The 12,539-nt window shown below is 41.4% G+C and overlaps 1 protein-coding gene across 1 annotated transcript in view; it reads right to left on the bottom strand.

Moving 5' to 3' along the window:
- The window catches only part of MGAT4B (alpha-1,3-mannosyl-glycoprotein 4-beta-N-acetylglucosaminyltransferase B), a 462,068-nt gene that overhangs the window by 233,926 nt on the left and 215,603 nt on the right, over window positions 1–12,539 (bottom strand). The window contains exons 3-4 of the mRNA XM_073649763.1: window positions 11,021–11,161; window positions 8,801–8,934 (exon numbers count right to left, since the gene is read on the bottom strand). Coding sequence (XP_073505864.1) covers window positions 8,801–8,934; window positions 11,021–11,161 — 275 coding nt within the window. The remainder of the gene's footprint in view (window positions 1–8,800; window positions 8,935–11,020; window positions 11,162–12,539) is intronic.

A 12,539-nucleotide genomic window follows, 5' to 3' on the forward strand; every position in this document is an offset into this window, starting at 1 on the left:
CCTATTTGCAATTTTTAATCTAAATCCCCAAAATGGGCTGGACAAAATTGTTGGCACCTTTCCAAGGGTATACAACTCTTTTTCAAGCATGTGATGCTCATTCAAACTCATCTGTGGCAAGTAACAAGTGTGGGCAATATGAAAATCACACCTGAAACCAGATAAAAAGGGAAGAAGTTGACTGAATTTTTCCATTGTGAGTCACACTAAGAATGGAGAACAGAAAGAGAAGAGAACTGTCTGAGGACTTGAGAACCAAAATTGTTGAAAAATATCCCCCAAAATGTAAAAGTGGAGTACATTTTTTTTAAGAAGCTGATTGGTTACATGTACTTTAAAGGGAATCTGTCACTGTCAATAAGTGCACTTGGGTGTCTAACTTCCATATCAGTGCACTTGCAGTAGTCATCTCCGCTTTTCTATGGAAATTGGCAGTGGCCTACTGTATATGCACCAGCCACATATAAAGAGGGGCATACACAAGATTATGACAGGAAGCAGAGATAATGTCACAAAGCAGAGTCTCTGTTTATACCCGTCAATAAAGATGTGGGGGGCAGCACTGGGTGAGGAAAAAGAAAATCTGCCGAAGATTGCAAGTGCACAGATATGCCAACAAGTGCACTTGCATGCCTAATTTGCATATCTACGAAAGACGAATATTGGCACGGAGCACCGGATGGCTATGAAGTAAATATTATTGGAAATGTTTTAACTTGCCCTATTCTGCAGTACATGTGATTTACTGGGAAAAATCTTACTGACAGATTCCCCTTGAGTTAGCTGTTCCGTATGATGCTATTCTCCTGGTTTACAGGGTGCTGGGACTGCCTGGTGGGATAGAACTGCCATATAGGAATCAAAAGAAAAGTTATTTTCAAAGTGACTGAAAGCTTGCTTCTTTAAACCTTACATGCACGATTAGGTCTTTTCTACTTATAGGTGAGGAGTTTTTCTGTTATGCGCTGAGTATAAAGACAGCTAAAACTCATCTAGCACCATGGTAGGCACATCCGACTCCTGCCGCACAATCAATCATAATCACAGTGGATCTGTTTTGCCGATGCATCTCAATAGGTAGATGAATTACTCTGAATGAGAAAATATACAGTAAACTCTCTTTGGTCAGGCAGGGGGAAGGACTGAATATCTCTGCAGAGTAATACCTAAGCTGTGATCTTACATGAGAAAACACTGCTTTATTTTCTAGTTTTTTTATACCCTTTCCCTTTTTTTTCAGTGCAGATTTGAAGGGACTGTTTTTAATGCGGTTTATTTTTAGTGTACCACCACTGATTCTGCACTTAAAAAAAATCTAAATGTGTTGTTTAAAGATACCATTAGTCAGGGTTTCACAGAGACGACACCGGGGAGATCACACAATAGCCCACCGCTGCTGTCACTCGGTCAGGATTGAGCAGGGATTAGCGTGCACACGATCCCGATTACCCACTATGTAGGTATGGGCAAGCGCGCAGTGAGCGTATGGTGTACACACCTCTGGATTCCAACTCATGGAATATGTGTATACGCCCCAGTACGGTCACTGCCAGCTTCACGATAGCCCAATTAATATTATTCGCTGCCACCACCGACCAAATTTGCGCTATAATACAGGCCTGGTTGGACACCTGCTTTCTGGTAGCGTATGGCTTCGGTGGAGGGAACCATTACAGAACAAAAGAAACAGAACTATTAAATTTTATATTTGATCCAAAAGGGAGGCAGTGTTTATGAAAAATATACAAAGATTTTACAAATGGAGACATTTACAGTACAGAATATACAGTTACACCAAATAAAAGGGGATAACAAAAGAAAGTTACTATAAAGATCACTGAGACGACTCAGTATAGCTGGAGGGAAGCGCCCCTATGAAAGTTCAGCGAATGTGACACGTGCTACACATAAATATGTACTTCCAAACATGAGTACTGACCCATCTTCGGTCGGGTCTTTTAAGCCAAAGGGAGGACCTGCCCACACACTCCCCTGTGATGACATCATGTGGGCTGGGCTCCAGCCTTCATATTATTATTAAAAATATCTGGCTTCTGCGATAATTTCTTGCTGGTTGATCGCAGAAGCCCGAATGTGATACCATATTTTCCATTATGAATTTGCCTTTCTTTAGAGACCACACATGACATAGCTGTGGTCTGTTATCTTGTACTTTTGCATTACCGCTCTCCGGAGGGGCATACAGCTACGGAAAAGTATGCATATTGCTCCTTAGCTGACCCTGCCACTAAAAATATGGGTCCCATTCTCATCGGAGGTATAGAACTTTACATATTCCATAATTCGCGTCGGTGCAGGCCAGACTGAAGATTGTGATACAGCAAAAGGGGGAGGCCCCAGGGGGGTGAGAGAGAATTCTTTTGAAGCCCGGGAGTACATGCTTCTCACCTAGGTGTAGATTTATCGCAGGTCTATGCCACTGGAAAATACACTCACATGTTAATTGAGTTTGCCACCTATCTTTGTACTGGCATCTGCCCCTTAGCCACTTCTCCTGTGTGTGCTAGTTTGCATACAGACAGCTCCATAGGTTGCCAGCTCTGCTACTCTGACAACCAGTATGGAGGAGGGGGGGTGAGGGATTTCAGGGAGAGAGAGATCCTTAATATTTCTAAGACACTCATGGAAACTTATAGGAAAAAGTGCACACAAAAAAACACCCACACAGTTCAATAGCATCTTTAAAACGCACATTGGGCACATTGGAAATCACATCATTTACTTGGGACTGTTAAATGCACTGGATTTTATGAACAAAAAAACTTAGGAGGAAAAAAATGGGCTTTTATGGTATGTGGGAGCATGGCCTAAAAACGAACGCAAAGAAAAACAAAATCATAACAGTTTGATCAGACTCTTTTACCACTCTATAAAAAAATTCTTATCTTCCTAGTGTGAAGCATGATTGGATAAAGTAGCAAGGAGAAGTTCAAACTACAAGGGTCATTAAAGTGGCTAGAACCCCAAAAATGACAACTTTCATTTGGAAGCGTTAATATGTCTACCTGCTAACTATGCAAAGTAATTAGTAACATTGTCTGCTCCAATTCCAAGTCTAAATTTACTTTAAACCCCTGAAGAATACACAATTACTTTCTCTCACCCAGTAAAGTCAGTGTACATTATTATAAATACTCAATGCATTTTTTTTAATACCTGTTCTCATTCATATTCCTATAAATACTGTATTGATTGCGACTATTTGTCCTGTGTTTTACCACCTACGTACACAGCATTCCTGCTTTTACAGCCATCAGTGAAGGCATTAGAGATACTTAAGAAGCCATTGTTTATCTCTAAGATGTTTTGTAGAGAACGACTTCTAATATTCAAGATATAAAAGATACAAATAGCTTAGTACATCCACGCTCGGGTGAACACACCACAACATTTGGAGCTATAAAAGGCAATTAAGGAAATTAAACCGTATGCGGCCCATAGATGACCCCCGGTGACGGATAATATTTCCCCTGAATACAATCACATTATTGCCAGACCTGCTGGTAAATAGGGTCAGGAGGCCATCGCAGATGGTCACTATCAACATGGGCGTGAGTGAAAAAACCTGCCAAACCTGGAATCCCCCGAGACTGTAGCCGGATCTCTACCAGACTGGCCACGTCAGTGTATGTCCTTATTAAGTCCTCTGTCCAATGACATAATGTATGTCACACTAAATCTTAAAGTCGTCCTGTCACTTGCCATAAATACAGTGCTGGCCAAAAGTATTGGCACCCCTGCAATTCTGTCAGATAATACTCAGTTTCTTCCTGAAAATGATTGCAATCACAAATTCTTTGGTATTATTCTCTTCATTTAATTTGTCTTCAATGAAAAAAACACAAAAAGAATTGTCCTAAAGCCAAATTGGATATAATTCCACACCAAACCTAAAAAAGGGGGTGGACAAAAGTATTGGCACCCTTTGAAAAATCATGTGATGCTTCTCTAATTCGTATAATTAACAGCACCTGTAACTTACCTGTGGCACCTAACAGGTGTTGGCAATAACTAAATCACACTTGCAGCCAGTTAACATGGATTAAAGTTGACTCAACCTCTGTCCTGTGTCCTTGCGTGTACCACATTGAGCATGGAGAAAAGAAAGAAGACCAAAGAACTGTCTGAGGACTTGAGAAACCAAATTGTGAGGAAGCATGAGCAATCTCAAGGCTACAAGTCCATCTCCAAAGACCTGAATGTTCCTGTGTCTTCCGTGCGCAGTGTCATCAAGAAGTTTAAAGCCCATGGCACTGTGGCTAACCTCCCTAGATGTGGACGGAATAGAAAAATTGATGAGAGATTTCAACGCAAGATTGTGCGGATGGTGGATAAAGAACCTCGACTAACATCCAAACAAGTTCAAGCTGCCCTGCAGTCCGAGGGTACAACAGTGTCAACCCGTACTATCCGTCGGCATCTGAATGAAAAAGGACTGTATGGTAGGATACCCAGGAAGACCCCACTTCTTACCCGAGACATAAAAAAGCCAGGCTGGAGTTTGCCAAAACTTACCTGAGAAAGCCTAAAACGTTTTGGAAGAATGTTCTCTGGTCAGATGAGACATAAGTAGAGCTTTTGGGAAAAAGCATCAACATAGAGTGTACAGGAAAAAAAAAGAAGCATTCAAAGAAAAGAACACGGTTCCTACAGTCAAACATGGCGGAGGTTCCCTGATGTTTTGGGGTTGCTTTGCTGCCTCTGGCATTGGACTGCTTGACCGTGTGCATGGCATTATGAAGTCTGAAGACTATCAACAAATTTTGCAGCATAATGTAGGGCCCAGTGTGAGAAAGCTGGGTCTCCCTCAGAGGTCATCTGTCTTCCAGCAGGACAATGACCCAAAACACACTTCCAAAAGCACTATAAAATGGTTTGAGAGAAAGCACTGGAGACTTCTAAGGTGGCCAGCAATGAGTCCAGACCTGAATCCCATAGAACACCTGTGGAGAGATCTCAAAATGGCAGTTTGGAGAAGGCACCCTTCAAATATCAGGGACCAGGAGCAGTTTGCCAAAGAAGAATGGTCTACAAATCCAGCAGAGCATTGTAAGAAACTCATTGATGGTTACCAGAAGCGGTTGTTCGCAGTTATTTTGGCTAAAAGTTGTGCAACCAAGTATTAGGCTGAGGGTGCCAATACTTTTGTCCGGCCCTTTTTTGGAGTTTTGTGTGAAATGATCAATGATTTCATTTTTGCTTCATTCTCTTTTGTGTTTTTTCCTTGCAAGCAAATTAAATGAAGATAATAATACCAAAGAATTTGTGATTGCAATCATTTTCAGGAAGAAACTGAGTATTATCTGACAGAATTGCAGGGGTGCCAATACTTTTGGCCAGCACTGTATATCATTTTTTACCTGGTGTAAATGCTGCTGTTCTCATGAATCCGGTGAAGTTTTTCTTTTCTTCCTGCACCTTTCTGTTCTTGAGATATGGCCCCCTCTTCCCTGTTCGTCAATCTAGTCTATTTAGCCAACTGGGTATGGTCCTCGACTCTTCACTATGGGCATGTTCTTGAGGAACACACTTAATTTAGTTAAAAAGACTAGATTTAAACTAACAAATGTATAATAATGAGGTGAGGGATAGAACCAAAATCTAACTATACAAAAAGTGCCCATCCCCGCTCACTGTCATCTAACCCAAGAGAACCCTAGAGAGAAAGTCACCCCTAATCTGGATGATTTTGAGAGAGCAAAAAGACAGAATATCATAAATATGGACAGAGTGACTATCAAAAAATAGGTCAGACGTCATTAAATGTAGATGCGATACTAGGACTACACACGTGCATAAACATACACACCAAGAAGGCCATGATGAGATACCACATAATAAAGTGCCAGTGCAAATAATATATACGGTACATCACAGATAAAGTGCCAATAGTGCTCAGATTGTGAAGGTACCTGGTTCAACTTGAGAAAAACACCCTGCTAGGTCCAGCAGCAAGTAAACCCAAAATCATACGATCAAACTAATATAAGTCATTTATAAATAAAGGACCCCATATGGATACCAATTCCCTGCGACCTCGACGCGTTTCACCATCCTTGACATAAGTTCATCAGGAGATATTAGAGAGCAGTCCAAAGCAAATCCTTGGAGTCATGATGCCTGGATAAAAGCATGTCTGTCTATGATATATGGTGCCTTTTAAACCTGTCTTCATGTCAAACCCAGGCACAAGGAGTAAAAATACCCCAGGATTGCTTGTATTCAGGGTATAATTAAGCATGTTAGGTCTATGGTGGATATCCTTACAACGGAGAGAAATGCCTCTATGGTATCTACCTGCGTGCATTGGTCTCTGGTAAGATGACAGCCGCTGACAAATCACACGCAGTTTCACAGATGTCTTAATAGCATGTATCTGCGTGCAGTGGTCTTTGACTCCAGCAAGATGGCCGCTGATGACCAATCACATGCAGTATCCCCCAATCACGTCACCCAGAACAAAACAATCACAAGAAAAGGCCGCGCTTAGGCAAAGTTGATTCAGGACGTCATAATGCATCAGTGTGAACTCTAATTGGCCTAAGGGGCAGACAGCTGTATCGGGAAGGCTAACACATTCATTTGAAGACGAAATATACACTGAGATTCTTTTTGTAGAATGGGTTTATTTAATTAATCTCTCACATGATGGGCTAAGGGGGCGTCCCTTTTATGCTTAAAGTCACCCACCCAGGTGTTCCCCAATTCTCTCCTGAGCTGGCTCTTTGTTTTACTGACACTGTCGTGTTGGCAGGGGCAGGTGGCTACATAGATGACCCCCGCTGCCTTACATTTGGCAAAATCTTTAAAGATAAACTGTCTCCCCGTGTCTGCGCTACAGAAAGATTTGGAGGGTTTTATCCAAGAAAATAAATTGCAATCCCACACCTATAAGACCCGCAGACCCTGCGATCCAACCATGTTCCTGCCAATTTAGGTCTCTTATATACCGTAAGCAGTGAACTAGGTGGTCCCCAATGGATCTCCCCTTTCTATATGTAATCTTGTGGGTCAGGGGGACCACATCTGCTAGATCCGGATCTGCGAGTAGGATGTCCCAATGTTTTTTTAGGGCCTACAACACCCTGTTTGCCTGATTGTCGAAGGTTCCAATAACACGTATTGGTTCATCATTGGGTCCTTATTAGCTGGGCTGAGCAGGGAATGTCTCTCTTATCCTAATGCATTGTTAAACGCCTGGCTAAGAACCAGAGCTGGATATCCCCTCTGCGTGAATCGTTTTTTTTTTTTTAAGGTCCCTGGCCTGTATAAGGTAATCCTCAGTATTGGAACAATTTTGGTATCCCTCTCTTTAAAACCAAGGGATGATGCCTGTCTTAATTGAGTAGGCCATCATTTGAAAGTTGTTTTTTTCGAAAGGTGTACGTAGATAGAATCCCATCCCTTTCCTTTTTGATCATAATGTGTAAGAAAGGTAGACTGCATGAGTCCATTTCTGAGGTGAACCTCAGACGAATGTCATTCTGGTTCAAATGGTTGACAAAGGTAATTGTTCTTTAGATACACCGCACTGCATAAATGTGTCATCAATGCAGTGTCGTCCTGAAAAACAAATTGTTCCTTCTCACCAGCCGAGGAAGAGTTTGCAGGTTTGCATATGATGGTGCACAGAATGTACCCAGCGCCGTTCCCCTCTGCTGGTGGAAGTACTTGCTAGCAAAAAGAAAAGGATTGTGTCTTAAGACAAACTAGAGAAGATGGATAACAAGTGAGTTATGATTGTCAAAATAGGTGGTCCTGGATCTCAGAAAATGTTTGGTTGCCTTGATCCCAAAATGGTGCGGGATACTGCTGTACAGAGACTCAACATTGATCAATGCCAAAAAGTTTCCCTGTCTAGCACTACACCCTCCAACTTTAATAGTAAGTTGGCGGTGTCTCTAATGCACGACGGTAGGGCTACAACGAATGGGCGCAGTATCTGGTCCACATAAATACTCGCATTTTGGCTGATTAAGTTGATTCCTGAAACAATAGTACGTCCTTTCAGTGGGGAGAGTCCCTTATGAATTTTTGGGAGTAAATAAAAGGCTGGTATTGTTGGATTGGAGCGGGCCATAAAATTAAATTCATTTTTTCGAAATGACACACCTGTCGACTGCTTCAGTGACAATAGGTAAGAATGACTCACTGTTACAGATGAACATAAAAGTTTGGGGTTCGTTCTGGACTAGGTGTCCAGCACTAAACACCGAACACAGACTTCTGGGAAGTCCGTTGCAATGTTCAGAGTTCTGAGGGAGGTCCGCTGCAGAGAGAGAGGGAGAAATATCCACACAGTAAATTTTTAGTTCTGATAAATAAAAGTTATCTTATATTGGGGGAACTTTCTGTATAGTTGAATTTTAAAAATACTAGATTTACAAATAGGGAAGAGGGGGCCATATCTCATGAACGGAGAGGTGTAGAAACAAGAAAAAAAACTATGCCAGATTCAGGAAAACAGAGGCATTTACACCAGGTAAAAAATTACGTATTTATGGCAAGTGACAGAACTTTTTAAAAAAAAACAAAAAAACAAAGTTGTCTACCTCTGACCCATGGGAACATATTAGGTAGATACTACATGAAGAATCATCATACTGCAAGTCAAGAAGAGTATGTTTTCTTTTAGCTTCATACTCAAAATGCGTCTCGGCATCCTCTTTGCAGACCTCAGCTAGGTCTTCAGTATGTGAATCAAGAAAGCTTTCTGAATGATCTCATTACATCAGCCATAAAGCAGTGAGTAAAGGACACTGTAGTAGATGCCTCGTACCTCGGCAATTAGAACCACGATCACACAGTCTTCCTTCTCTTGTTGGTTTAGTTCAGAGATCAATGAGTTGAGGGTGTCCGACAGATATGAGTGGACTTCTCTCTTCACGCTGGGGATCCCCATTACTATAGACACTGTGAAAGTAATGAGGTACACATTAGTGATAAACAAATGGACAACCGGCCACTGAAAGAGCAAAAATAAAATTTGTAGGAAATAGTTTAAAATTAAATAAAAAAAGGTACGTTTCTGCATTGTGTCATTTCCCGATCACAGCCGTTAATCAACATGTGAACCAACTGGCGGTCATTTAACAGCCTGTTTAGACAGTATGACCACATCTCATATCTCACAGAACAATCGTTCTCTGCACATAGATTGGCAATGCTCTCGGCAGCACGCGTTCCGTTTACACAAGACGATGTGCTGCCGAAAACAATGACTCAAAATCATTTCACCTGACGAACAATCGCTTAGACAGGCCGATAATCGATAAATGCATGTCCTGATTACATGCTAGTGTAAGTCAGCCGTTACTCATCGATTTTATATATGATCAAAATGACAGCTCAGCGTTATCAACTTCCATAGTAATGGCTTGTGTCCCTACACAATCTGACATTGCTTAATAATTGCTGACAGTATCACTGTACAGACAAAGAACCCATTTATAAGCTTAATGGTAACATTCAGCTGGGAATTTGATCACACGTTTCCAGGAGGGATAACAGAGCAACAACGCTACAAATTTCTAGGTAAATTGCATTATATAGGGTAATACTTACTGACACTGACAAGTCAGGATAGCTGTCAGGTTCTCTTTAGTACTGTAATATATTGTAATGTATGATGGGCTATATTCACATATGTACAGAGTGGGAACATCACAGCTCCATACGTTTTTTAATGGCACTTAACAGGTTCTGCAAATCAGCGCCTAATCAATTGAATTGGAGTTATTCTCCATTACCCGGGAGCGGCCACTACGTAGTATATAGAGCTATGGTGTTCAGCTCCATACATATCCAGAGCTGGTAACACATGATCAATGGGGTGGAGGGTGTTGGACCCCAAATGATCCTAGTCATCAAGATCACAGTTGTGGAAAACCTCCAAACCGCAAATATAGGGCACGTAGATCTAAAGGTGCTGGTGGACTTACATTTTAATCTGTTGCTGCATTTGGAATAATTCGGCATCTTTCATTCATATGCAGAAGAGGTGTTGAGTGAGTATGGTCTATTAACCCTTTTGCCGAGTATGCTCGGGCCGAGCTCCGAGTATTTATAGCTGCTTGGTGATATGGTTGAATCGCTCCCGTGTGCATGATTTGCAACTGTTTGACAGCTTTATTACATGTGAGGAATGTGTAAGAAATAGACATTCCTCACATGTAATAAATCTGTCAAACAGTTGCAAATCATGCACACGGGAGCGATTTAATCTTATCACCGAGCAGCTATAAATACTCGGAGCTCGGCCCGAGCGTACTCGGACAGAACATACTCGCTGAACACTATGCAGAAGAGGTGTTAAGTGCTCTGGAAGTGTCATAGCACTGAACTAGCCTCTGCCTCTTGATTCCCAGAGCACTTAACTAGGCTTTGCCTTCGGAGATGGTTTCCCTGGCTCGCACCAGCCTCTTTGGCTCACTGTCTGTGACATCAGGCAAGGAAATCAGATTGAAAGTTATCAATCAAGATCAAGGAGGCTGGTGCTGGGTGGAGAACCAACCAGGGGAGGCAAAGTGCTTTGTCACACCCAGAGCACTTAACGCCTCATGAATGAAAACGCTAATTACTCAGGACTGCAAAGTGAAATTGTAAATCCCTAGACACCTTTATATTTTCTGAGATCTGCATGCCCATATTTCGTTTTGGGTGGGTTGATCTTGCTGCCAGATTCTCTTTAATCGGACCACTGGAGAAATTTCCAAAAGCACTTTTCATATATAACTATGAATAAAACAAGTAAAATTCAACCAACCCTAATAAATATGATCATCTGTAACCTGACTAGCACAGGTTGGGGTTAATAACGCATCATGTATCTAGGGGGTACTCGCAATTAAATGGTGCAGGACAGCTATGGTAACAGTGTTAACTGGCAATGTGTTGTGATATATTTGAGTAGGGGCACTGGGCTTGGAAACACTGCTGTATACATACATGGTGCAGGATAACACTATTCTTTCTGTATATCCAGACTAGCAGCATTTACCTCCAGTCCTCCCCTGACCCACGTGTATTGCTGGCTGCAAGCTGTTCTCCTTGGACAGAAGGTGCGGTAGGTGGTGGAAGATGGTGGGTAAGTGTAACACATTCTTGTTAGTGATGTTCCACAGTTTCAGCTTGGTTTCATCTTGAAGAAAATAACAAGATAAATGTAATTTAAGAATCTGATCTTTTAAAAAACACCATTAAGCCGCCCGGCGAGGATATAACAGGTATTACGCGGTGCACACAATTCAATTCATTTGTAGCGGACCACTGATTGATGAGACTCGGCTCATGCCGTGAAGAACAATCATTAGTCCAATTTGCTTTTGCGAACAACAAGGTTTTTTTTTTTACCCACAAAATAAAGAATGAAGCAGGAGACGCATAATATATACAGTTGCAAGAAAAAGTAAGTGAACCCTGAGGGGTTACCTGGATTTCTGAATTGATTACAAATGAAATGTTCGTGATTGTTCTCCAAGTCGCAATAGGCAAACCGAATATAACTAACCTAGTATGACGTCAGCACTTGTACAGCTCATGTCTTTTGTAGAGCACAATGGCTAAACGTCTACAGGGAAAGGAGAATAAGTAAGTGAACCTCTGTGTTAATGACTTTTCCAAGAGCCAATGGACAAAACACATTTACTTTAAGGGTTTCTCTGTCTATTTGTCCACAGACATGCACCAAAAAAAAAACGTCAGAGGTTTTACCTGCAGATTATAAGGTCTCCATTGAAATTAATGGGTAATAACCGAACGAAAAAAAGAAGTGCGTTTCCACAACAGTATACTTTGCAAAGCATAAAAACGTAACGCCGGGAAATTCCGTACACAAAAAAATGCAACATATGTATAAGATTAACTTAAAGAGGACCTTTCACCAAATTTTTCATTACAAACCCTTCTATCAGATATCCTCCTATCATAGAAATGTCCACTCTGCTGTACTACCCTTCCCACTACACTGCCTATCAATAGATTAGTCACATTTGTGCTCAAAAGTTGCATTGAACACAACATACATAAGTAAATCACTGACACAGCTCTGGACAGGCAGTGTGGGGGAAGGGGCATTACCGCAGAGCCAACAGTGCCATTAGAAAAATTGAGCCAATAGAAGGGTTTTTAATGTGGCATAACTAAACTCAGCTGCATTTTTTAATTATGCAGGAGGTTAGACCAGGAGATCAGGGCAGTATCATAGTAACATAGGTTGAATAAAGACCTAAGTGCATCCAGTTCAACCTTTCTCCCCCAATTGTACTCCCTACACTAACATACTAATCATTATATCTCACACATTGAAAAACCTAAGCTATTGTGGGGGCGTGTTCTTTTTCTACTGTGTTGCTGCCTGCTTATGATTGGGCAACTCATACAGGGAGAATAAATACACGCCCCCAGTAAAGAATATTTGATAACACCCACTTATATTTAAAAGTTAACCCATAAGGAGCCAAATACTTTGATTGCCAACAGAAGGGCGAAATAAAAAAAAGTTTTATTCTGCTCTGCAG

The sequence above is a fragment of the Phyllobates terribilis genome, unplaced genomic scaffold (assembly GCF_046119375.1).
Source record: "Phyllobates terribilis strain yellow unplaced genomic scaffold, ASM4611937v1 Scaffold_10__3_contigs__length_209671492, whole genome shotgun sequence".
Classification (NCBI taxonomy): Eukaryota; Metazoa; Chordata; class Amphibia; order Anura; family Dendrobatidae; genus Phyllobates; species Phyllobates terribilis.